At 58.1% G+C, this 24629-nt stretch overlaps 1 protein-coding gene across 1 annotated transcript in view; it reads left to right on the forward strand.

Annotated features, from left to right (window-relative positions):
* The window catches only part of IQANK1 (IQ motif and ankyrin repeat containing 1), a 27725-nt gene extending 3263 nt beyond the window's left edge, over positions 1-24462 (forward strand). The window contains 16 exon segments of the mRNA XM_073892681.1: positions 129-179; positions 1188-1253; positions 1844-1937; positions 5346-5435; positions 21813-21919; positions 22003-22132; positions 22195-22375; positions 22422-22569; positions 22958-23102; positions 23279-23403; positions 23601-23709; positions 23798-23891; positions 23967-24101; positions 24163-24238; positions 24240-24362; positions 24364-24462. Coding sequence (XP_073748782.1) covers positions 129-179; positions 1188-1253; positions 1844-1937; positions 5346-5435; positions 21813-21919; positions 22003-22132; positions 22195-22375; positions 22422-22569; positions 22958-23102; positions 23279-23403; positions 23601-23709; positions 23798-23891; positions 23967-24101; positions 24163-24238; positions 24240-24362; positions 24364-24462 — 1773 coding nt within the window.
* Positions 24463-24629: the final 167 nt, after the last annotated feature.

Here is a 24629-nt window from a genome sequence, read left to right on the forward strand (position 1 = left end):
TGCCCCCGGCGCCCATCCGTTCGCCGAAGCTCTCGGCCCCTATCCCTGACCCCTGACCCTCGCCCCGGAAGTCGAGGTGACTCGGAAGTTCCGGCTCAGTCGCTAGGAAACCGCTCAGCCCGACGTAGGGGGCGGGACTTCTCGCCCTGCCTGCGAGTTGGGGGAGGCAGGTGAGGCAGGTGAGGCCGCGGGGCGGCGCCGAGCCAGTGGCGGGCCCGGGCTGGAGGACCCCGCGAGCAGCGGGCATCCCCCGCCACCGGGGCACCCCCAACCTGACGCCCTCACAGAGGACCCCCCCACTCTCCGCACGCAGTACTCAAGTCCCTGGGACCCCACTGGCACACACAGTCACTGCGCTCCAGGACCCCTCCCCACACCCACGCGCACGAGGGGCCTCCCCACACACCAGTCCCCTCCCAGGCCAGTGCCCCCCAGGTAGATGGAACCCTACAGGCACTCCCACAAGGACTCTGCAGGCACATCACGACCCGTGCACACAAGGGACGCCACACGCATTTACCTCCTTACACACCAACGCCTCCACTTATAGAGGACCCTGCATGCACCCCTGCTGACCCCCAGGCACGTAGGACCCCACGGGCACCACAGGGATCCCTGCATACTTACGGGACCCTACGTGCACACCAACTCCACACGCCTATCATCCAGGCGCACACCAACGTCCACGCACACAGGAGACCCCGCATGCACACGGGAAGCTCTCACACACCAACCCCACACACAACAGGGAAGCCCACATTCACTGATCCCCCAGCAAACCATCCACAAGCACCAGGATCCTCCCCCACAGAACCGTGCCCATGTACAGGACCCCATACGAACACTGAGACTCCTTCACTCAGCAGGTACCCTGCTAGCATTGGCTCCACGTGGATAGGGGACCCCGTAAGCACACACTGACCCCCCTCAAGAAGTCTTCAGTCCCCCTAAACACTTCAGATCCTTGCTCAGAACCCCAGTTCCCCATTGGATCCCATTTAGGGCCTGCCCTGCGGTCAACCATGTGTCCAAGCCAGGGCCCCTGCCCAAGCTTCTCCCTCCCCAGTCCATGCCGGAACCCTCTTCCTGCCAGTTTCTGGTCACCTTCCTCCTCGTCACTCGTGACGCATGATCCCATCTTCTGGGTTTCCAGGGTTGCTCTCAGTTTCATTAATTCCTTCCCCAAGCACTGTGAGACACCCCACCAGCAGAAGGTGGTGGGCACGCAGACACGGGGTCACACCAGCGTCCAGGTAAGACTGCCGTGCCGTACCTGTGCAGGGGGGGAGGCGAGGGGACCCAACCCAACCTGGGCCAAGGGAGGCCTCCCAGGGGAAATAAACTCTGGGGTCAGCTGCCTGGACTAGGGAGAAAGGCATTGCCTCCAGGCCCTGACAACAACATGAGAGGTTTGGGGGCACAGAAGTTGTCGGTGTTTTGGGTGGGTGTGGGCAGTGGGGAAGCATGGCGGCTTCAGCAGAGCAGGGTGGCGCTATGCATTAGAATGAAGCTTGTTGAGCTGCAGCCCAGCGGTTCAGAGCAGGGACATAGGTACAAGACACCCAGCCCTGGAGGCTACGGTCAGGGCCCGGGACCAAAGGATGGATGAACCAGGGAGTGGAGGAGGCAGGTGAGCAAGGGCAAGGGGGATGAGCTGTGGCCAGAGGTCCTTGCGAGCATTCCCCCAGAAGCTGCTGGGCACACTTGGGCCGAAAAGCAGGGCAGGCAGGTGGGCCTGGAAGCCGACAGGAAGCTGGGATGGGGGGTGGGGCGGACGTGAGGCTGTCTGTCCACACAGGCCACTCTAAGCACACACTCCTTGACTTTTCCCACCCCGCTCCAGGAAAATGAGCAGCAAGAAGGGGGTGCCCAAAGCTGCATCAGTTCAGGGAAGTGGCAGCCATCCCTCCCTGGAGCCGAGCTGAGAGCTGTTGCTGGTAAGTGAGTCTGACCTCTAGAGCACCTCCACTCCAACACTGACTTGTGAGCCCCTCGCTGCAGCTGCCAGGGATGCTCTGAGAAGACCCTTCCCTCTGAGCGTGGCTTTCAGGGAATCTCTGAGTTGGGCTTGGTATGGTAGACCCGAGGATTCAGGGCTCAGAAGTCCATTCCAGACCCTGACCCTGAGACTTGTAGCCGTGGGGGGGATCAGGGAGCAGTATTGGGAGCAGCACAGCGTTAGAACACAGAGATGGAATGCAGGCCCACGTGGACTGAAGACAGGTTCTGAGACAGCTCACTTAGAATGCATGTTGGGGATTCTCAGGCTAAGTGTGTGGTCCACTCTGACCCTCTGTTCCACCTGGGCTATCCCCTTGCTTTTCCCTGCCTACAGGTGCTCTCTCAGGCCACCTTCTCCATAGCCACTCCTAGAGTGAATGGTGACAGCTTGCCCTTGGTTCCATCCTGTTGTGGGTCAGGAAGGGCCCCTTCTCTCCTTCCTACCCCCACCCATTGTGCTTCCCTTCTCAGTCCCATTTCTTCTCTGTCATGGCACTCATGAGTTCTCTGTGAAGCTGTCAGCACCTTCCAGGCTGCAGTTCTGGGTCCCTCCAGCATCCAGGCCTGCACTGGGGTCTGTGTTGGCTAACGGAGCACCCACCCCCCAGCTGCAGCCCCTCTGATCGGAGGGGGGCTGACCCAAGTCCCTGGACCACAGAGAGCTCGCAGATCACGCGCCCTGCTGGGGGTGGTGGTGACTACTCTCCCATGCCAAGCCGGGGTTAGACCCTAGTTTCCCAAAATAGCCCCAGCGGCGTCTGAGGAAGCAGCCTTTCTGGAATGAGGATGATGGGCTCAGGGCCGCGTGCTTCTTCTGTGATCTCAAGCCCTGGGAACACAGACTGCAATAAACAGTGGAGGCAGGGCGGGCAGCCAGGAAGCCTGCCAGGAAGCCCTGTTGGGGGTGGGGGGAGGGTGGGCATGTTCCTCACTTCTGCTACCTGCTGACTGTCCACCTAGGGACTTGCTGCAGCCCTCCCCTTGTGCACCCCAAACACTGCCCTGGACAGCTCCAGCAGTTCCCTGCCCTGGTCCACGTGGCCAGGATGCCTGGGTCCCCTGTAGGAATACCTCTGCCTCAGTTTCCCTGAACAAGTATCCTTTCTGGGCACTCTCTACCTGCCAAACACTGGGCCAGCCTGGGAGGGCATGCTCTCACATGGTCTTTGTAGCACCCTGTGTGGTGGGCACACCTCACCTCTCGAGTGTGAAAAGGGCCCACCATTATCACACAGCCACCCTGGCCTCTGGCGCCCTGGCCCTCTGCAGGAATCTGTAGGTTGCTTGCATGGCTACCACACCCCCACAGACTGTCCGGAGCCTCCCCCACCCCCTTACCTGGCCTTGGGTCTGCAGCACCTCAAGGCCCTCGCTCCGGAGTTGCTCCAGCGCCATGGCCAGCTCCAGCCCCTCCACGCGCACCCAGGCCTGCTCCTCCTGTAGCTGCTGCAGCCACAGCTGCTCCTCCTGCCACAGCTGCTCCCTCCACAGCTGCTCCTCCTGCCACAGCTGCTCCTCCTGCCACAGCTGCATCTGCAGCTGGACCTGCCGCCGCCGGTCCTCCAGCAGCCGCTGCTCCTGGGCCAGGCACAGCTGGACCTCATGGAGCCTCAGCAGCTCGGGACCCAGGCCCAGTGTGAGGCCCCCTGCCCCGCAGCCTTCCATGTCCGCAGGGGGGACTAACACCAGCTCGGACCCCAGAGCAGTGGCCTGCACTGGCCCCTCGGCTGCTTGTGGCCGCTCTGGCTTGGCCACCCTGGGGTGTCCCTGGGCAGCTGGCTTGTTGCTGGTCACGTGCTCCGCAGGGGCCACCCCCACCTTGTCCTGAGGGCCCCCTGCAGCGGGGGGCGGGGGCTTGGCCTCAGGGCCCTGCTGACCCGAGGCCTGCTGTGCCTTGCCCGCCCTCCTGCCTCGGGGTTTTCGAGCCCGACTTCGTTTCCCCGACATGGCCCCGATCCGGCGCCTTTCACCAGGTGTCTGCTCCCTGGGGGCCCTGGCTCATCGCCGGCCAGCCGTGATCAGGCAGGTGCAGCGGGCATCCCTGGGAGGCCACAGTGGGCCCTCGGCTCCTGCCCTGCCCCTTGGCTGGTGCCTGTGGCACAGCAGCTCCAGGCCCCGGCGCTGCCTGTGGGCCTCACGGGCCCCACTCGTTGGGCTGGGCCACGCTGGGGAGTTTATAGGGACTCGGCGGCGTGGTGGCTCACCCGGGCTCGAGGGCTGACTAACGTGCTGACACAGGGCGCAGGACTTTACAGGCCACAGGCCTCATTGGCCAGACTGGGAGGGAGACCGAGAAACTGGAGGAGGCGGCTCTCGGCAACCAGATCCTGGCTGTGTGTAGCAACGAGTCTGGTCCTGCCCTGGGCAGGCCACAGCGCCTTCTCCCCCACCCCTGGTCCAGGGCAGCTCACCAGCCCACGGGCCCAGGAGCTGCATCCCAGTCACACTGACCATCCAGAGGAGACCCTCCCTGGCCACAGACAAGCCCAACACAACTAGTCTGGCAGCCCCCAGGCCGGCAGGCTCAGAGGAGCCCCCCGGGGGCCCAAGCTTGCCTGGGGTGCTCTGTGGAGGCCACACTATTCACCCAGCCTGGTGGCCTCCTGCTGGGGGCTGGGGGAAGAGCCGGGGCCTAAGGCCCGATGGCATTTTGTGGACTGAGATGGGGCAGCGAGGCACAGTCCAGCCTGCCCTGGGGTGGGGCAGGGGCCCTTGATGCCTCCTGGTTGGGGGTCCAGCTGCCCTGCCCCAGAAACGAAGGCCTTTGTATCCCCAGGGGGACCCTGGTGGGGGTGGGGGTGCACAGGGCCATCCTGAGTGCTGGCGTCCCCTGGGCTTCCTGTTGGGAGGAGGCCCCAGACAGCCTCCTCCCCAGCGTTTCCCCAGCCTGGGGCCGCTGACTCACACCCACGCCCAGGGCCCCATCCCAGCCAGCTCTGCCACACTGGCTTGACTGGTTTGCCTAGCACAGCCCTGCTGGGAGCACCCTCCTCCTCCTCCCACTCAGCCCTTGTCCCTGAAGCTTCAGGGGGAGGTAGACAGCAGGCCACCACCTGGGGGGCACAGGAGGACACACAAGGGCACCAGATGCCGGGCCGTTAGGGCAGGGACCTCGCCACACGTGGCTTGCTAGAGCCCGGGCTTCAGGACACGGGGCCAGGGGTGCCCCGCCCCCCGCGGCACCCCAGGGGGCGCCGCCGGACTGCCTGGGAGGACATGCCCCAGGTGGGCGCTCCTTAACTGCCGAGAAGCACCTGTCCTCCACGCAGCCCCTAAACGCCTCCGGAGGGTGATGGGAAGGGGTGGGCCCACGCCTCCACCGCACTGACTTCCCCCTCCCCCAGGGAAGCCGAGAGAGACTCGCCAGCCGCCGAGGAAGACCGGCCAGCCGGCCAAGCGGCCCGTGGCCCCTGAGTGCCCAGAGGCCCCGGCAGGTGAGAGCCTGCGCACCCCGCGTCCGCTCTCGGGGCCGGAGGGGATGGGCAGGCCTGCGGGCGGGCTGGCGGGAAGGGGACTGCCCTGCGCCGGGACGCGCGTGGTGTGCGTGCATGTGCGTGTGCGCGCGCGCGGGTGCTCGCGGAGCCGCGTGGCACTCCCCGGGGCAGGTGGAGCTGAACCCCGGCCTTCTCTCGGACCGCAGCAGCGCCGGGCTTTCCCGGCGAGGGCTGGGCGGGGTTGGCCCGGTGCCGCCTCCCAGGGGCGCGGCCTGTCCGGGAGTCCCTCTCCCTCACGCCTGTAACCCGCGGTGGTCGTCGGCTGGGGACTGGAGAGGGGCCACCACCTTCGTGTGCCACTGTGCTGCTCCTGCTCACTCTTGGGACCCTGTGCCCGGCGGTAGTCCTCTTTTTTTTTTTTTTTTTTCTTTTTTAAGATTTATTTATGGGGGAGGAGGGGCAGAGTGGAGGGAGAGAGAGAGAGCGGGGAGCTCCAGGTGGGGCTGGATCTCACCACCCTGAGATCAGGACCTGAGCCGAAATCAGGATTCCACCGCTCAACCGACTGAGCCCCCGAGGCGCCCCAGGCGCCCCCAGGCTGTCTTCTCAGGGCGGGCATCGTCCACTGTAGTCCCTTGACACCGACCGCCAGAGCCGAGTCTTTACCAGATCATTGTCCCGTGCCCCAAACCCATATTCCATGGCAACCCCCCACCCTGTCCTGGGTGCCCTCAAACTCACCAGCACATCCAGGGGCAAACCCCTCATCCCCTTCCTCTTCACTGCCCAGTCTCCCGAGACTGCACCCTGGGGACCCTGTGCCCAAGCCCTCGTGTCCAGATAGGTCTTTGTGGTCTGTTTCTCTCCCTCCCACCCTGGCCTTGGTCTCTTCGCCTCCTGACTCCCATTTTACTTCTGGCCTGTCCCAGACAGAGTGGCTGGTCTCAACCCTCACACAAGCTTGGTCTTGTGTGGGTGGTGCTGGCCTTGCCCCAGGATAAACTCCCAGCGTGCCACCCACACACCAAGGGCCAGGACAAGGAGCCTGACCTTGTCCCGAGGACAGGGGTGGACCACAGAAGGTTTGTAAAGTCCTGCCTTATATATGCGCGACGTATTTATCGCTTGTGTTTCCAGATTATGCATAGTAGGACTGATTCTCTGCAATTTAAGCAGAGATGGAATGTGCTGGAAGGATACTCAGTAGCTGGAGATTTGGGCTGGGAAAGAGGCAGAAATGAGAGGGAGTGGAGGACACAGGCCAGGCCCCGAGGAGTCTGAGCAGGATGCCCCGTCTGTCATTAGAAGCCCGCACCAGCTGTGCCCTCGACTCTGCGGGTCCGCCAAGAACCCGCTCTACCTGTGCCCTGCCGTTACTTCTGGGGAGAAGCCGCCCACACTTCCACCACACTCTCATTGTCACGGGGAAGGGGGGCTCCTTTTTCAGTTTCTATGGTGGGCAGGGGGCTCCCACCGAATTCCTCAGAACAGCACCCAAGGTGACAGGGTGGGAGTCCTGAGCCTCCAGCAGGCCCGTCCCCTCTTCTCTAAGGCCAGCTGTTCTGGGCGTGAGTGAGGCTAGGCAGGCCCCACTGCCCTGCCTCTTTCTGCTGTGAGGTGGGGGCTCGGACTGGGCATTCGGGGGCCAGCAGGTCTTTGCCGATGGTGGCATGAACAGCGGAGCCAGTAGGAGCCTCCCTGCAGGAACCCATGTCAGCCAAAAGAAAGGGTGTCCCCTTTGCACAGAAAGTGTCCCACAGGACTGCCGCACTCAGGCCTGGGCACCCAGAGGATGAAGATGTCCATGGGCCCCACTCTGCTGCCGTGGCCACATGGCCTGTGAGCCGGGAACAAGTCTGTGTCCGTTTGCTAGCCCAGAGCCTCCTTTGCAGTGAGGATATCTGGTCAGCATCACACAGGCAAACCATTCTCAGAGCCTGGGTTTATTCTGAGAAGTCTGTTCAGAGGGCGTCTCCCCCAGTCTCCTCACCACCACCCACGTTTCTGATGACCTGCCCAAATCATCAGCCAGAGCATAGGAGTTGGCACCAAGAAGGTTGTTGGGCAGGACAGTGTCTGCTCGGCCTTGGTGTGGGGGGCTCGTGCTGTTGGGCCCAAGTGTCTCCAGCATCCCTGCCCCCTCAGCCACCCCATGCACTGGCCTTCGCAGCAGCACCGGGCGGCCGAGGAGAGAGGCTGGGCGACATCCATAGGATGTCCACCTCCTCTGCAGTGGACTCTCTCTGGGGCCGTCACAGTGAGAGGCAGAGCCAGCCCCCCATGCTGGCACCCCCAAGCCTGCTCCTGCCGCCTGCCCCCCAAGCCTGCTCCTGCTGCTGCCTTTCCCAGCCCTGCTTGTCTCTGTCCATTTCCGGCTCCTGATGAACCAGCCAAGCCTTTCCCCGTTGTCCTGGGGGCAGTTTTCTGCGCCCCCCAGGCCACTCTTCCCATCCATGGGGAGTGAATGACCAGGTGCCCCCCCAGAGACTGTCGGTCTCGCTGCCCCGCAGGGTCTCCTGATGGAGGAGGACAACGGCGGGCAGTCTGAGTTAGTGCCGCCGGGCGGACTCAGCTGTGTGTGTGGCCGAGGCTTTCCTCTGCTGTGCTGTGGACTGAGGAGAGGCATCAATACTACAGAAGGGAGGAGAGCGTGGCACGGCTGTCTGGGTCATGGAAGGGACTCAGGCCTTCTGGGTGTTTCATTTCTACCATGCGGTGGATTCCCGCTGTATCTGCCCGATGCCAGGAGTCCCCAGAGTGAGGACCGCAGGCTGTGATGGGTTCCTCGGGCGGCATGTTCCCTCCTGCCCTGCTTGGACTTCCAGTCTCCAGCAGGGCCAGGAGGTCAGGAGATGTTCTCTAAAACAAGAAGAGTGTTCTGCCACGGAAGGCACAGCCTTACTCTAGAACCTTGGAGCCCTGCTGCACCTCTCCTGTGGGGGCTCACCAGAGGTTCCACAGGGCGCCCTTTTGCCCACAAATACCTACAGCATGTCGGACCTGCTGATGAGGTGGCCCCAGCCTGGCAGCTCATGCCTCAGCCACAACCTCTGGGCCCTGCTGGGACCATTAGCCTTCTGGGTCTCCCAGCAAATGGGGTGTGCGGTATTCCCAGAGACAGGATGCTGCTCAGAAGTCCTAACAGCCTGCCCACCAGTGGGCTTCTTTCTTGAGGAAGGAGGTACAAAGCGCAACGATTTATTTTTTACCTTACAATGTCCTAGCAAGTTGCAGATCCACGAACCCCGAGAGCTTCCCCAGACCGCTGGTTTTGTATCCCTACGTCTGGAAGTCTGAGGATCCGGGCAGCACCAGGACGGTCTAGGTTCCTGTGCTAGCTTCCTGTGGCTGCATTCTCAGTTTAAAACGGTGCAGACTTACTCTCTTGCTCTTCTGGAGGTTAGAAGTCTGACACGGGCCTCAGTGGGTTACCATAAAGGCCTCGGGAACTGCAACCCTCTCTGGAGGCTCTAGAGGGAAATCCGCGCCCTTGTCCCTCCACTTTCTGGAGGTGCCCACGTTCCTTGGCTCGCGGCCTCTCTCGCTGCCTTCCAGGTCAGCACTGTTGCCTGTGTCTGACCTTCCTCCGAGTCTCTTCCGCCTCTCTCTCCTCTTGTGATTACATGGATCTACCCACATAATGCAGGATGATCACCCTATTTTAAGGTCACCTGATTAGTAACCTTAATTCCCTCCTGCATGTAACACAGCCCATTTCCAGGCTCCAGGGAACAGGACACGGACATTTGGGGGGGGCTTGTTCTGCCTCCTACGTTCCCTATAAGCTGTATTACCACCGGAAGCCAGAGTGTGGCTTGGTCCTGAGAGAAGACAGTGACAGTGCATTGCTGTCTTGGCCAGATTGCGGTGGGGAGGTGCCCTGGATCCTCCCAGTGATGGACGTTGAGAGGAAAGCGTTTGCCAAATCAGTCGTGCACAGCCCATCTGACCGGTTCTGCCACCTGTTCAAGTTCATTGTCGTCCATCTTCTTCCACCATTATTCATCTGTTTTCTGCAAAGGCCAGACAGGTGAATTCAACAGAGATGTGATGGGGACCACTACTCCTGCTTTCCTCAAGCCTGTCTGTCTTGGGTCTTTTCTTTCTTTCTTTTTTTTTTTTTTTTAGTTAAGGCTTTATTTTTTTTAGAGCAGTTTTAGGTTCCCTTCAACTGAGGGGAAGGTACAGAGATTTCCCATACACCCCCTACCCCTGCTCATGTACAATCCCCCCAATTATCATCATCCCCACCAGAGGGGTGCATTTGTTACAGTCGATGAACCTACGCGGGTTTATGATCATGAGGCATCATCATCACCCAGCATCTAGTTGACCTCAGGGCTCACTCCAGGTGCTGGACCTTCCGTGGGTTTGGGCAAACGTGTCATGACGTGCGTCCACGAGTAGAGTGTCATACAGAGCAGTCTCCCTGCCCTAAATCCTCTGTGCTCGGACTGTCCTTCCCTCCCCCAACCCCTGGCGACCGCTCATCTGTCTCCATGGTTCTTCCTTTTCCAGAGTGTCAGAGACCTGGAATCACACAGTATGGAGCCTTTTCCGACTGGCTTCTCTCACTTAGCAATATGCATTTAAGGTCCCTCCATGTCTTTCCCTGGCTCGAGAGCTCATTTCTATGTAGTGCTGAATAATATTCCATCGTTTGGATGGACCACAGTTCCCGTATCTGTCCACCTACTGAAGGATGTCTCGGTTGCTTCCAGGTTTTGGTGACCCTGAATAAAGCTGTTACATACATCCATGCACAGGTCTTGATGTCGATATGTTTTCAGCTCTTTGGGGTAAATACCAAGGGCCATGGTTGCTGGATCACATGGTAAGAGTGTGTTTAATTTTGTTAGAAATCTCCAAACCGTCCTGCAAAGTGGCTGCACCACTCTGCTCTCCCACCAGCCACGACTGAGCGTTCCTGTTGCTCCGCATCCTCACCAGCATCTGGTGTTGTCAGTGCTCTGGATGTTGGCCATTCCAGCAGGTGTGTCGTGGGATCTCGTTTTAACTTGCATTTCCCTGATGTCATATGATGTGGAGCATCTTTTATATGCTTATTCGCCATCTGTGTATCTTCTTTGATGAGGTGTCTGTTAAGGTCCCTGGCCCATTCTTTAACTGTGTTGTTTCCTCACTGTCGAGTGTCAGGAGTTCTTGGAATATGCTGGATAACATGTCTTTACCAGACACGTCTTTTGCAAACATTTCCTCCCATCTGTGGCTTGCCTTCTCACTTTGACAGTTCTTTCACAGAGCAAAAGCCCAGCTTATCAATTATTTCTTTCATGGATGGTGCCTTTGATGTTGTATCTAACAGTCATCACCATACCCAAGGTCATCTAGGTTTTCTCCTATGTCCTTTCTAGAGCTTTATAGTTTTGCATTTTACATTTAGGTCTGTGATCCATTTTTTATAAATATTTATTTATTTGAGAGAGAGTGTGCACACACAAGTGGGGAGGGGGACAGAGGAAGAGAGCCTTCAAGCAGACTCCCCGCTGAACACAGAGCCCAACACCGGGCTCAGTCCCACGACCCTGAGATGAGAGCCTGAGCTGAAACCAAGAGTCAGACGCTTAACTGAGTGAGCCACCCTGGCGTCCCTGTGATCCATGTTTTTATTTTTTTTAAAGATTTTAAAAATTTATTTATTCATTTGAGACACAGAGATAGAGAGAGAGAGCATGAGCAGGGGGAGAGGCAGAGGGAGAGGGAGAAGCAGGCTCCCCGCTGAGCCAGGAGCCCGATGCGGGGCTCGATCCCAGCACCCTGGGATCATGACCTGAGCCAAAGGCAGACGCTTAACCATCTGAGCCACCCAGGTGCCCCTGTGATCCATGTTTTTAAAAAGATTTTGTTTTTTAAAGCAATAGCTACAGCCAACGTGGGCTCAAACCTACAACCCCAAGATCAAGAATTGGACACTCCACTCTGAGCCCACCAGGTGCCCCTGGTCTATGATCCATTTTGAGTTAATTTTTGTGAAGGGTGTACGATGTGTGCCTAGATTTTTTTATATGGGTGACCAGTGTTCCACCACCATTTGTTGAAAAGACTGTCTTTGCTCCTTTGTAGAGATCAGTTGACTATATTTATGTGGGTCCCTCAAGTCTTTAATGTTGCTGTTAATCTCTACAATTCCTCTAGGAAAGTACTATTTCTATCTTGTTCACTATCTTGGTGGGTATGGGTAAGTTCCATGGGCTACCACTTGGCTCTTCCTGCTATAATGACCCCATTGGTCAAGGACCCAATGTGAGCATTCTGCCGGTGGCTAATTATATCTATCCCAGCTTACTGGACAGACCCACGGACCTGTGTCTAGTGGCAGTGGACTCAAGCCACGGCACCATCTTTGATTGATCTCCATTCTATAGACAGGATCCTGATGCTATTACAAATCTGCAGTCTCAGGATCAGTTTAGATACTGTATCTAAGAGTCCTCAAAAAGTCTGTGTATTGGGCGCCTGGGTGGCTCAGATGGTTAAGCATCTGCCTTCGGCTCAGGTCATGATCCCAGGGTCCTGGGATCGAGTCCCACGTCGGGCTCCCTGCTCCTTGGGAGCCTGCTTCTCCCTCTGCTTCTCTGCCTCTCTCTCCCTCTCTCTCTCCCTCTCTAAAAAAAAAAAAAAAAAGTCTGTGTATTCCCCTTGCCCCCCCGTGTACAGTTAATCCTGGTAAAGGGCCACCGACTCCTCCGAGGAAGGACTAGGAGAATATTCAGTGTCAGGAGAGAACTTGTGACATTGCTGGATCTTCCGTCAAGGGCAACTGGCTTCCCCTCCGGTCTGAGAGCTGTGAGTCTTTGACCTTGGTGCTTGTCTGGGAGCGGTGAGGGACTGTGGTGGCTGATGTCGGATTTCTGATTGGCAGAGCCTGGTGTTTTTCTGGTTTTACAAATTGAGCTGCACCCTACACACTGCCCATCCGCCCCATTCCAGGTCAGAACGTCGTGACCACCACTCCAGCTTGCTGCCCCTCACGACCATCGACACTGTCTTGTACCACTTAAGCTCTTCTCTTCTAGAATCTGGACATCCCCCCCCCCCCAAGAGTGAGCTCTGCATTCACTCACAAGTGTCTTTCTTCTTGTTCTAGTGAAGGGAGTCTTCTCTGAGCCTTTGCAAGGATCCTAGTCAGGTGAAGGGTTTACAGACTAACATTAACCATTTCCTGCAGAAAAAAAAAAGTTTTTTGGAAGCAGGCTACTTCTTCCTGGAGCTGACTTGCACTTCCCTGCTCAATCTGTTCTGAACCCTGACTGGTTACCAGCCTGGGTGCAGTGAGGGGTGATGGGGGCCTATACTTGGGCTGAGGTCATGACATGGTCCAGAAAAACTACTCTCGTCCTGGCACAGAGCCCTCTGCATGGTCCTTGCTGGGGTGGCGTGAGAACAAGCGGACAGGAAAGAGGAAATCCCTTCTAACCGCCCCCCCGTACCCCCTGTTGGCAGAACACAACAGGAAGCTGGCTGGGGAGCAGCGTGGCGCAGCCCCAGCATTCCAGAGCTGAACAGAGGAGGACCTGCTCCAGCCCTTCGGCTGTGGCCACCGCTCACGCCTTCACGTGCTCGTGAACTTCCCCTTGCAATGCCTCTGCCCGACGAAATGCACCCTCTGTAGGAATGAAGATGTTCTCACTGTCCTTCCATCAGCGCACCTCTGACTGATGTTCATTACACCCCAGATTCCCTCATGTTCCACCTGGAACCTGGATTTCCTGACGCTTAAATACTAAATGGTATAAAGTTTCCCAGGATCAACAAGTCTGACATAAAAAATGAGAGAATAAGGGGCGCTTGGGTGGCTCAGTCAGTTAAGCGTCCAACTCTTGATTTCGGCTCAGGTCGTGACCTCAGGGTCATGGTATTGAGCCCCACGTTCAGCTCTGTGCTCAGCAGGGAGTCTGCTTGGGATTCTCTCTCTCTCTGCCCCTCCCTCCTGTGCCTGCCCTCTCTCCCTAAAATAAATAAAATCTCTAAAAAAATTAGAGAATAGGGGCGCCTGGGTGGCTTAGCCGTTAAGCGTCTGCCGTCTGCCTTCGGCTCAGGTCACGGCCCCAGGGTCCTGGGATCCAGCCCCGCGTCGGGCTCCCTGCTCGGCGGGAAGCCTGCTGCTCCCTCCCCCACTCCCCCTGCTGGTGTTCCCTCTCTCGCTGTGTCTCTCTCTGTCAAATAAATAAAATTTTAAAACTAAAATTAAATAAAAAGTTAGAGAATAGAGTAGAAAAAGATATTGGTTAATATATACAAATATGTGTAACAAATGAGGAGGCAGACACGCACCCTGTTCCTGAGGCCGATCGTGGCTCTTAGAACCCCTGCCACTGCCCCTTCCACGTGTCCTTTGCCCTCAGCTGGGGCGTCAGTGGGCCTGGATTCTCTCCCTGAAGGGTGTGAATCCTCATGGGCTCTCGCCCCCCAGGGCACACCTGGGTTCCAGACACAGTCCTCCTCCCGTGAAGACCAGGGAGCTGACCCCTATTGGAGGTCAGGACGTGTGGCCCCAGCTCGTATGGAAATGCCCCTCTTTGAGTGTCAGGTTCGTGCGCGGGCAGAGGCTTCCCTCTGCGGTTCGAGCCATTCTTCCGTCGCCCAGTGGAAGCGTTCACTGGGAGCTGAGACCTCCCCCGGCATACCTCAGAGCCCCGCAGATGAGAAACACAACTACCGTGGGTAGATCACGGGGACACTGGCGACAGAAGCCACTCCTGCTTCTGCCTCCTGGTTACGGGACGGGTGTGTGCTGGCTGTGGGGGGAGCCGTCCCGTGTTAGTTACCGGTTGCAGCTTCACACCTCCCACATCTGGTGTCATCTCTCAGTCCTGTGGGCCGGACGTCCAGGCACAGCCCACGGGGGGCTCTCTTGGGCTGTGGTCTTATCCCAGTCCTTGACTGGGGAAGGATTTGCTTCTTTGTGGGCCGTTGGGTGAGAACCTTGCTTCCTCCTGGCTGTCGGTCCTGCCACATGGGCCTCTCCGGAGGGCGTCTTACAGCATCTGAGGGACACATCCAGGAACTGGGGGGAATAACCATATGGTGGGTCTGCGAGCTGGGGCCCAAATCCCACCATCTCCTGCCCAGGGATGCCCCCATGCTCACTGGGGGACCATCGCGGTGTCTGGGGCCCCAGTGCTTAGTCTCTGCGGTCCGGCTATACTGTTGCTCCCCCAGGGACGGTCACCCATGTCAACGGACAAGGGTTGTTTGGGAGGCTGGGACAGGTCGCTGGGTTCCTCCCAAAGGGATCCATGGATGCTGCTTTGGTTCATTGTGATACTGTTTCTTGCCATGGATTACTGCAGCTCACTTCCTGTTGGCAAGGAGCTCAGCTACGGTATTTGTATTCCATTGGTAAAGTAAGTGTTTTATTTTAAAATTTCACCACTATACCAGAAATTGGATCCCTTGCAACTACTTAAACTTGTTAGGAAAAATTTTAAGCGTCAACTTTAAAATGGACAGGGAGGTACATAGTTTTACATTCTTTTTTTAAAAAACGATTTTATTTATTTGAGAGAGAGTAGGAGCGGGGGGAGTGGCAGAGGGAGAAGCAGACACCCCGCGGAGCAGGGAGCCCGATGCGGGGCTCGACCCCAGGACCCCGGGACCATGACCTGAGCCGAAGGCAGCTGCTCAACCGACTGAGCCACCCCGGCTGCCCCGTAGTTTTGCATTCTTAAATGAGATATGCAGGTTTGATGACTGAGTTCTAGACAGCTGGACTTCTTTTTAAGGTTTATTTATTGAAGTAGGGGCACCGGGGTGGCTCGGTTGGTTGAGCATCCAACTCTTGATTTCAGCTCAGGCCCTAATCTCGGGGTCCTGGGATCGATGAACCACAAAACCGAAACCCAAGTCCACACCCTAGGAAGCAGGTGGAGTGGCTATCCTTGTTCTCGGGGCTCACGTGGTGATTTCCTGACAGGCACGATCACGCCTGGATTTGGTGTTCATGTGCCTCAGGCTCGCGTCTGTGACGTATAAGATTGTTTTCACAAGCTCACAAAAAGCCCCTCAGGTTTTGGTCTGGGAATTTAGGGGTGTTTCACTTGCTGCTGTCTTCCAAGGACCCCACAGTTCTTGAAATATGCACGTTCTTCTACTGACCCTCTTGCAGCGAGAGCACAGAGAGAGGAACACCTGCGGGGCTGGGGTTCCACCAGCCTGGGAAAGGTGCACCACTACTAGATGGCACCCCCCAAAAATCCATTTCCTCATAACAATGTGAAGCCATGCCAGAAAGTCGCCCACTCTGTCACCATTCAGAACGGGGCAGCGTGGAGACGTGCTGGTCCCCTGCTGCTTCTGCTGCCTGCTTCCTCCAGGTGGCCGCAGGTGGCTTCGCACGCCAAGAGCTGAGGCCGGCATTGCTCCTGGCCTTGCCTCCCCTGGTTCTCTCTTCTCCCACAGGCACTGACCGTGGGCGCCGGGGGCTTACAGAGCTTGACGGGAGAGCCTGCCCTGGCGTCTTTCCCCAGAGTCGGGGGGCTGACCACTCCTGCATTTCATGGGGACGTGGCAGCAGCCCGTTTACTTTGTCCTCCACATGAGGCTGAGCTTTCACGGCCCGTGGCCCTCAGAGATCTTGTCAACTGTGTCCTTTACTCTTCGCGATTTGAAGGGGTTGCAGCTTCCACCCAGGTGGTCCTTGAATTTCTGGACTTGATTGCTTTTGCATTTTCCTGGCAAAACATACAGTTGTATTCTGAGCTCATCTTTGTGAAGAACCTTGTCGAAAGCGGCCAGCACTTGCCTCATCTCCTAGAGCTACAAGTTCACGAAATACCTCGTCTGCCGTGCAGTCTGTCCCCGAGGCTGGCCTCCGACCGCTCAGCCTGCCTCCTGCTAGTGTGGGGCGGGGGCTGCCCTCCCCCGGCCTTCGCCTCAAGCCCAGGCCCCCTGTTTCCGCCTGGCACTTGTGGTGGTGGCACCTGCCTTCTGCTACCAGTGTCCGCATCGGGTCAGGATAGGCCAGGTCTCCAGGAACAACTTCCTTGCCTTTCAGAATAACAACAGCTTAGGATTGCCTGGGCGGCGCAGCCAGTTAAGTGTCTGGCTCGTAGTTTCCGCTCAGGTCGTAATCTTGGGGTTGTGAGATCGAGCCCTGAGTCGGGCTCCACGCTCAGTGCAGAGTCTGCTGGAGATTCTTTCTCCCTCTCCCTCCGCCCCCTCCAAAATAAATAAATAAATCTTAAAAAAAAACACAAAACAAAAAAAACAAGAAAAGCTTATTTCCCGCTCAGGCCCTGCTGTGGGGCCCGGGTCCACAGACAAGCCGGCCCCTTCTCCAGGCCCCACACAGCTTTCCCATGGGGCGTGGCCATGAATGTTTACTCCAACATGCTTTATCACTTTCTTTGTGTTTTCCCCTCTGACGCGTGGGTTATTATAAAATGTATTTCAGAATTTCTAAATATGTGGGTATCTCTAGTTATTTGATTTTAAGCTTAATTCAGCTATATTCAGAAAGTGTATTTTTTAATGACTTGAACTATGTGATATCTGTTAAATGTGCTTTATAGCTCAGGTTATAGTCAGTTTTGGTAAGTCTTCCGTGTGTGCGTGGAGAGAATGTGCCTCGCAGTGACTGGGTTCAGCACTCTCCACCTGTCAGCCGGCGAGTCTGCCGGCCATGTTGTGGACGTCTTCTGTGTCCTCACTGGCTTATGGGGCTGTTTGTCCTGACAAGTACTGAGAAACGTGTGCTAACCTTTCCTACTACGGGTTTAGATTTATCAGTTTCTCTTCATAGTGTTGATGTGTTTTGGAGTCTGGTTACCGGATGCCAACGGCCTTGCAAGAGCCATGCTGTCTTGGCGGACAGCTCCCTTTATTCTGGGGTCTTTTCCTTTTGCCCCAGCGATGCTTATTGCCTCAGAGTTCACTTGCCACTAGCAGTCGGGCATAACTTTGCATTTCCTGCTGCTGCCTAACAAGTGGATCTGCACTTAGCAACCAAAGACAGCATGCTCCCCATCTCGGGGTCCTGTAGTGGCCATCTGGACGCTGGCCGGGCCGCAGTCTCATCTGGAGGCTCGTGTGGGATGCACGCACTGCAGGGTCTCTTGGGTTGTTGGTGGGTTCGTCTCCCATGGTCGCGGGCCTGGGTCCCGGCTCCTCGTTGGTCACCGGCCGTAGGTGCTCTTCAGTCTCACAGACGGCCCATAGTTCCCCAGCGTGGCCCCTGGATGCTGTAAGGCCCGTCTGCCGGAGGGAATCCCATAAGGTATAACGTCAGCAGGGGAAGTGCCATCACCTTTGCCATGCTGTATCGGCCAGAAGCAAGTCACAGGTGTCGCCCGTGCTCAGGGAGAGGGCTCGCGCAGGGCATGCTCCACTGGGCTCTGCCTCATGCTGTGTCTGCCACGATGTTTCTAGACTAATCTTTTTGTGGCCACCTGCCCTGGAGTTTTCAAGCCTAGTGTGACTGCCCGCTGTCCTGACCTCGCACGAGCCTCCGCACCCTTAACCACCCCTATGCTCCTCCTGTGCTCTTATTTTGTGGGTGTGTGAACGCTCAGGTAATTGTGATGTTCTCTCTGTTGAACCGCATCCCTGCCCTCACCTGCACACTGGGCTCAGCTGCTCTGTCCCACCAGCAGCACACCCTGTGTCCGTCTCCCCAGCAAGACCGGCTGCCCAGGCCCCTCTAGGTTCTGTTTGTCCAAAGGTGTGTTTATTTCACCTTAATTTTTTAAAAAGATTTTGTTTATTTATTTGAGAGAGAGAGCGAGAGCATGAGAGCGCACACAAGCCGGGAAAGAGGCAGAGGGAGGAGCAGACTCCCCGCTGAGCTGGGACCCTTGACACAGGGCGACGCGGGGCTCCATCCCAGGACCCCAGGATCATGACCTGAGCCGAAGGCAGACGCTTCACCAGCTGAGCCACCCAGGCGCCCCTTGATTTTATTTTTTACCCCTTTGAAGGTAATATATCTTTTTTCTTTTAATTAATTAATTAATTTTATTTTTTCCCCCCAAAATCCATGCTTTATGAACACATTATTCTCACACATCTGCGTGACAGGTTTGATACACAAGATTCTCGGTTCATTTTACAGATTCTGAAACCAATTAGCTCAAAAGGTGAATTCTGAAACCATGGTTGGTGTAGCAAAAGCATATATCAAAACAAACTCTGAAAACTTCATCCAAATATTTACATTTAAAAAAGACATTTAAAAAATAAGCTACTTATTAAGTGTGCTTGAACAAACCATGCGTGGAATTGAATTCCATTCATTACGGAGTTGGTTTTCTGCTAAACACATACTGATACTATAGAAGACCCTGGCAGTTGAGGATTTAAGTTTTCAACTTTCCCAGTCGATGCTAAAAAATAAAACACGACAAATGATTTCCGAGGCACAAATTTGAACCTCAGCAGTGGAAAGGCTAGCATGTAAGGCAAATTCCTTAGGAGTCAGAAGGGCTGGCACCCGTAACTCAGTGTGGCTTTGCCAGTAATTTATTTTTTTAAAGATTTATTTATTCACTTTAGAGAGAGAGAGAAAGAGAGCGCCCAAGCCGGGGGAGGGGCAGAAGGAGAGAGAATCTCAAGCAGACTCCCCACTGAGCGCGGAGCCCAGCATGGGGCTCAGTCTCGCAACTCTGAGATCATGACCTAAGCAGAAACCAAGACTCAAGACGCTCAACTGACTGAGCCACCCAGGCACCCCTTCCTTTAACTAATTTAAAGACTTCTCCTGCTGTGTTTAGTTTTTAGCAATTTTACCATGGTGTGCTTTGGTGTGTGTGTGTTTCCCTGCTTGTTTCCAAACTTATCCCATTTGGCATTTATAACACATGTCAACGCTGTGACTTGATGTCCGTTAGTTTTGAAAATTTTTCTTTCAATATTGCTACCTCCTCCCTGTCCTTTGCGTTTGCAACTCGAGTTACCTGTGTATTAGACCTTTCCTCTCGTCTCTGCACCTCGGCGCTGACCGTGGTCATTTGCATCGCGCTCCCGCTTACCAGTTCTGTGCGCAGCCATGTCTGTAATGCTGCTAGGTTTACCCCCTGGACTCTCAATTTCAGGTTTTGTATTTTTACATTCTTGAACTTCCATTTGGTTCTTTATTATTGTTTCCAGTTCTCTGCCGAGAATTTTAATTTGTCTTTTAATTCCCTGAACATGTCACTTGAAGTCCGCATCCAAGAGCTGCTCATCGGCTCTGTCTGGGTCTACTTCTGTTGTTTATCATTTTCTTCATTTTTCCATCATACTGTGTTTCTTCATTTGCCTGATTATCTTTTGGGTGCCATACACTGCATATTAAACATTTTGGAGGGGCGCCTGGGTAGCACAGCCGGTTCAGCGTCCGACTCTTGATTTGGGCTCAGCTTGTGATCTCAGGTCCTGAGATCCAGCCCTGCACGGGGCTCTGTGCTGAGTGTGGAGTCTGCTTGGGATTCTCTCTCTTCGTCTCCCTCTGCCCACCCCCCGACTCATGGACACACACTCTCTCTCAAAAAAAAAAAAAAAAAAAAATCGTTCTGGACGATGTTCTTCTCCAGCGAAGATTTAGTCTCTGGCTGGCATCAAGGCGAGGGGCAACTCCGGAGTGCCTTGATCCCATCAAGGATTGAATGATTTGCTGCTGGGCCTTGCATTCCCATGAGGGTTCTTCATTTCCCAAAGAATGGAGTTCTTCAGGATTTCTACCCAATAGGGCTGCCAGATAAGATACAGGGCGCTCATTTAAATTTGAATTTCAGATAAACAACGAATCCTTTTCTTGTGTGTACATCTCCAAAATAGCGTTTTGTATTTTTATTAGCTCAATCTGGCAAACCCAAACCCAAAGCCTTACTGAATGCTCTGGGTTGCACACAGACTTCGTCCCCTTGGTGCTGCGGTCTGCCCGAGCCTTGCCCCGGCTGTGGGCCTCCCTCCCGTGGGTGTGGCCAGATGAAGCCACCTCCCCGGGCTGGGGCCACCCTCCCGCACTCGCCTACGGCCTTTCCACCCAGACGTCACGATAGAGTCATTCTGGCCATCTTTCTGTCGCGGTCAGTGGGAAGGCTGGGAGGAGAAGTGCGTTCTGAATCTTCTTGAGCTAACCCTAACCCTTCAGAATTCTGTGGGTGCTGATTACCGACTGGTAACACGCACTGTGGCTGTGAAATGCGAAGCATTTCAGGAGAGCCCGACTTGCTCTCTGTTTCTAGCTGGCTGCTTGAGGAGCTTTTCTTCTTTTTTTAAGGTTCAACAACCTGGTTAGGATGTGACCGGCGCCAGTAGTTTTGATTACCGGTATATTTTTTGTCACTCTTAAGATTTACTTCAGGAAATTTTTCTGTATTTTATCTCTAAATATTTTCCGCATTGCTGGTCCCTGCATCCCAGAGTTTCCGCTCGTTTCATCCATGATCGCCATCCCCACTTCCGCGATAGCGCGCCCTTCCTCCGTCTCCTCGTCTGCGCCCACTCTCCATCCTGACTCTTCCCGTGTCTCACTGAATCCCTCCGAGGCTCCTCCGTGACTCACGGAGCTGTCGGAGAGTGGCCGGTGCAGGCGGCGTCCAGAGCTCGGCCTCCGTCCGTTCAGACGGTCCGCCGTGGCTGGTGTGTGGGGCATAACAGCCTGGGCTCCCTCTTCTGAGTCCCAGTGGGCTGGTGGGTGGAGACCCCCGCCTCAGCCTGGCCAGCCCAGCCTCCACACGTGGCTGCCTGAATGCCAGGGGGGCCTCCGGCTTTCGGGGGGGAGGAGTCCTGGGGGGTGCAGGGGACTTCTGTGCTGGAGGCCATCTTCCTCACCATCCCTCAGGTCCTCTGCTAGCTCCTCCAGCTGGTCCTCCGCAGCTGGGTCTCCTGGGGTCCCAGCTAGGTCTGGGCTGGGGTAGGAAGGTCAAGAGGCCCCGGGCCCTCCCTCTGCTCTCAGCTCAGTTCTCATACCTCCTCCTCTGCTCTCTGCTGGTGGGTTAATCCAGTGTGGCCTCCTTTGCAGATTTTAAAGATTTTATTTTTAAGCAACCTTTGCACTCAACGTGGGGCTCAAACTTACAACCCTGAGGGCTTTTTTTTTTTTTTTTTAAAGATTTAATTTGAGAGCGAGTGAGAGAGCACGGGGTGGGGGGAGGAGGTGGGGCCAGGAAGAGGGAGCAGCAGGCTTCCCGACGAGCAGGGAGCCCGACGTGGGGCTCGATCCCAGGACTCCGGGTTCATGACCTGAGCCGAAGGCGGACGCTTCACCGACTGAGCCACCCAGGCGTCCCTGCCTTTGTGGATTTTAGAACATTTCTGGCCCTTGGTTGGGTGGGAAGGGATGTGGACCTGGAGATCTGGCGCACCTGGTGTGGGAGGCCCCAGTGGCTCTGGACGGAAGCTTGGAGGGACCCCTGAGTGCCCTCGGTCCCCCAGGACGGGCTGCGGAGGACCGAGCCGTCACCGCCTTCCGGCAGCTCCTGGCCAGAAGGGAGCTGGCCCGCCGCCAGCGGGTGCACCAGGACCACCGGCCGCAGAGGGAGGTGAGGCGGGTCTGCGCGGCAGTGGGGGCAGCCGGGGCCCCTGCAACTGGGGCGGGGCTCCCTCGGTCCGGGTCCGCCCGCAGGCCTTCGTGGCCCTGGTGCGGAGGGAGCAGGAGGCGGCGCGGCGGCGGCGGGAGGAGAAGCCGCGCGGGGCCCGGCTGCGGGAGGCGGCCTTGGACGGCGACGTGGGCGAGACCCAGGCGGTCCTGCGGGGAGGGGGGCGGGGCGGCCCGGGGTCCCGCGCCTGGTCACGTGGTCACCGCGGGCCTGCGCGCAGGCGGACGAGCTGCTGACCCGCGAGGGCCTGGGCCACGACGAGGCGGGGGCTGTGCGGCGGCGGCGGCGGCCGCGCGTGGCCCTGGTGGAAAGTGAGGAATGCAGCGGGGACACGCCGCCGTCGGAGGCGGCGGCCGGCGGGCAGCCGCTGGCCATCCAGCTGCTGGCCCCGACGGCAAGGTGGGCGCCGGGGCCGGGGCTGGGGGCCACGGCCGCCCCCGCGGAGCCCTCAGGAGCGCCTCGCGCAGAGCGCCTCCGGCCGGACACCGCTGTACCCAGCAGCCTCCGAGGGGCACCTGGAAGCCGTGGAGGTGCTGCTGAAGCTCGGAGCTGACCCCCGGGTGTACGCAGACGACGGCAGCACCCCGGAGCAGGTGTGTGTGTGAGCGTGGCCAGGAGCACCCCCTCCCCTGCAGCGGCGGGCCCCTTACCACTCCTGGAGGGGTGTCGTGCAGGCCCCCACGGCTGGGGAAGGGAACTGCAGGGTGGGACCCGGGTGTGCCAACAGGCAGTGGAACGCCTGCAGGGGGCCTGGGGGACTGGCTCGCGGCGGGGAGAGGGGGGGAGTGAGGAGGGGATCCGGGAAAGGGATGGAGAGGCCAGAGGACTCTTGGGTGTCTCACTGTGGGGGGGCAGCTGCACCATGATAAGGCTTTGGGGCCATGTTTCTGCCAGTTGGCGCCCTTTGTCAATAAAATGGGAGAGTGAGGCCGAGCATGGAACACACGTTCTGAGCTCCGGGCCAGTGTCGTCTGTGCCTAGGTGGCCTCCCTGGACACCGTGGATGCTGTGCTGCGGTCGTGGGACCTGAGCCTCGCGGAGGCCATGCTCCAGAACATGGAGGCCGAGCGGCAGCGCCGGGCCCAGGAGGCGGCAGAGGCCAAGCGGTGCGGCGGGGGGAAGGGGGGCAGGGAGGGCCTCTGATGACCGGGCCACCCCCTCCCCAGCATGAACCTCAACGTCCAGCGGTCGGCAAGGGCACAGCGGCAGCGGCTCGCACAGGTGAGAGGCCCCCGGTGCGGGGACAGGGACAGGCAGGCAGGCCGCTGGCCTCAGAGGGACGGAGCGGGTCTGGGGGGGCAGCAGGCCAGCCCCGGCCCGGTGCCCGCGCCCAGCTGCAGCAGGCCTACTGTGAGCTCGCCCGGAGGACCGCGGAGCATGAGGAGTGTGAGCCGAGCTGCCCAGGCCGGGCTGAGCTCGCCCTGCAGGTGGCCTTTCTCCCTCTCGGGCCTGGGCTTCCGGGGGCCTGCGTCCCCTCCTCCCGAGCGTGGGCGCCACCTTCCAGCGGCGGCCTCCCGGGGTGGAATGGGGGCCGCTCTCCCCTCCTTAGGTGTCTGGGCTGCGCCACGTGGAGGGAGTAAAGCCTCGCTCTGAGTTGGAGCCTGGGGTCCCTCCTCTCCCACAGGCCATCAGGGACACAGAGACCCAGGTGGACCGGCTTCGGCTAGAGGCCCGGAAGGCCGAGGAGATGCTGGCCATGGCCAGGCTAGAGCTGCGGGAGCAGACCCAGGAGGGTGGGCGGCGCTGGGGGACTGGGCCCGGGGAGGGGGATCAGGGATCAGGTCCTCCCATTGGTGCCCCAGCCCACTTATGACTCCACAGGGGAGGAGGTGGTGCCCGGGCTGAAATGCCAGGTCACCGAGCTGCACGACATCCTAATGAAGGACGTGGGTGACCGCATCCGCGCCAATGGCCGGTCGGTGGTCAGGCTCGGGTGGGATGGCAGGCGGAGTGTTTGGGTGGGCAGCAGTGATCTGGTGGCCGCTCCCAGGTGGCCTCTTGTCATCGACCCTTCGGGCCAGGCATCCGCCTTCCTGCGCTACCAGGACACCGACTACGTGGACGCAGTGAACCCTGTGCACCTGTGGCCGGAGAGGATCCGGCTGGCGCTGCTGGGGCCGCTCAGGTGAGCCGGCGTTAGGCGGGGCCCCTCGCCCGGGCGCCTCACCCACCGGCCTGCCCCGCAGGTACGGGAAGCCGCCGGTGTTTGCCCTGCACGAGGTGTACCTGCTCCCCGTGGTGCGGTGGCGGCTGGAGGCCGTGCGGCTGGGGGCTCCTGGAGCAGGAGGGCTACCTGTGGCTGCTGCGGCCTGCCAATGAGCCTGAGTACAGCCCCTCGCGGTTCCAGGCGGCGCGCCTGGGGCACTTCCGCGTCGTCTTCGTCACCGAAGGCCCGGCGGCTGCCTGCTGAGCAGCTGCAGGTGCTGCTCCCGATGTGGGTGCTGCGCCCCCGCCCCCGGGGAGCCTCTAGGGTCGAGCCCCAGTAAGGCTGGGGCTGCCGGCCTCGGGGCCCGGGACTGCCTGCGTCCTGCCGTGGGCACGTGCCCACGTGGGGAGCGGGGCGGAGGGCGGGGGCCCAGCTGGGGGCCTCAGGCTTGTGGGGAGAGCAGGCGGGCCCCGGGGGGGGGGGGGGGGGATCCCAGCCTTGGAAGGG

Source organism: Callorhinus ursinus, unplaced genomic scaffold (assembly GCF_003265705.2).
Source record: "Callorhinus ursinus isolate GAN/ISIS: 27379988/994484 unplaced genomic scaffold, GSC_fseal_2.0 scaffold5, whole genome shotgun sequence".
Lineage (NCBI taxonomy): Eukaryota > Metazoa > Chordata > Mammalia > Carnivora > Otariidae > Callorhinus > Callorhinus ursinus.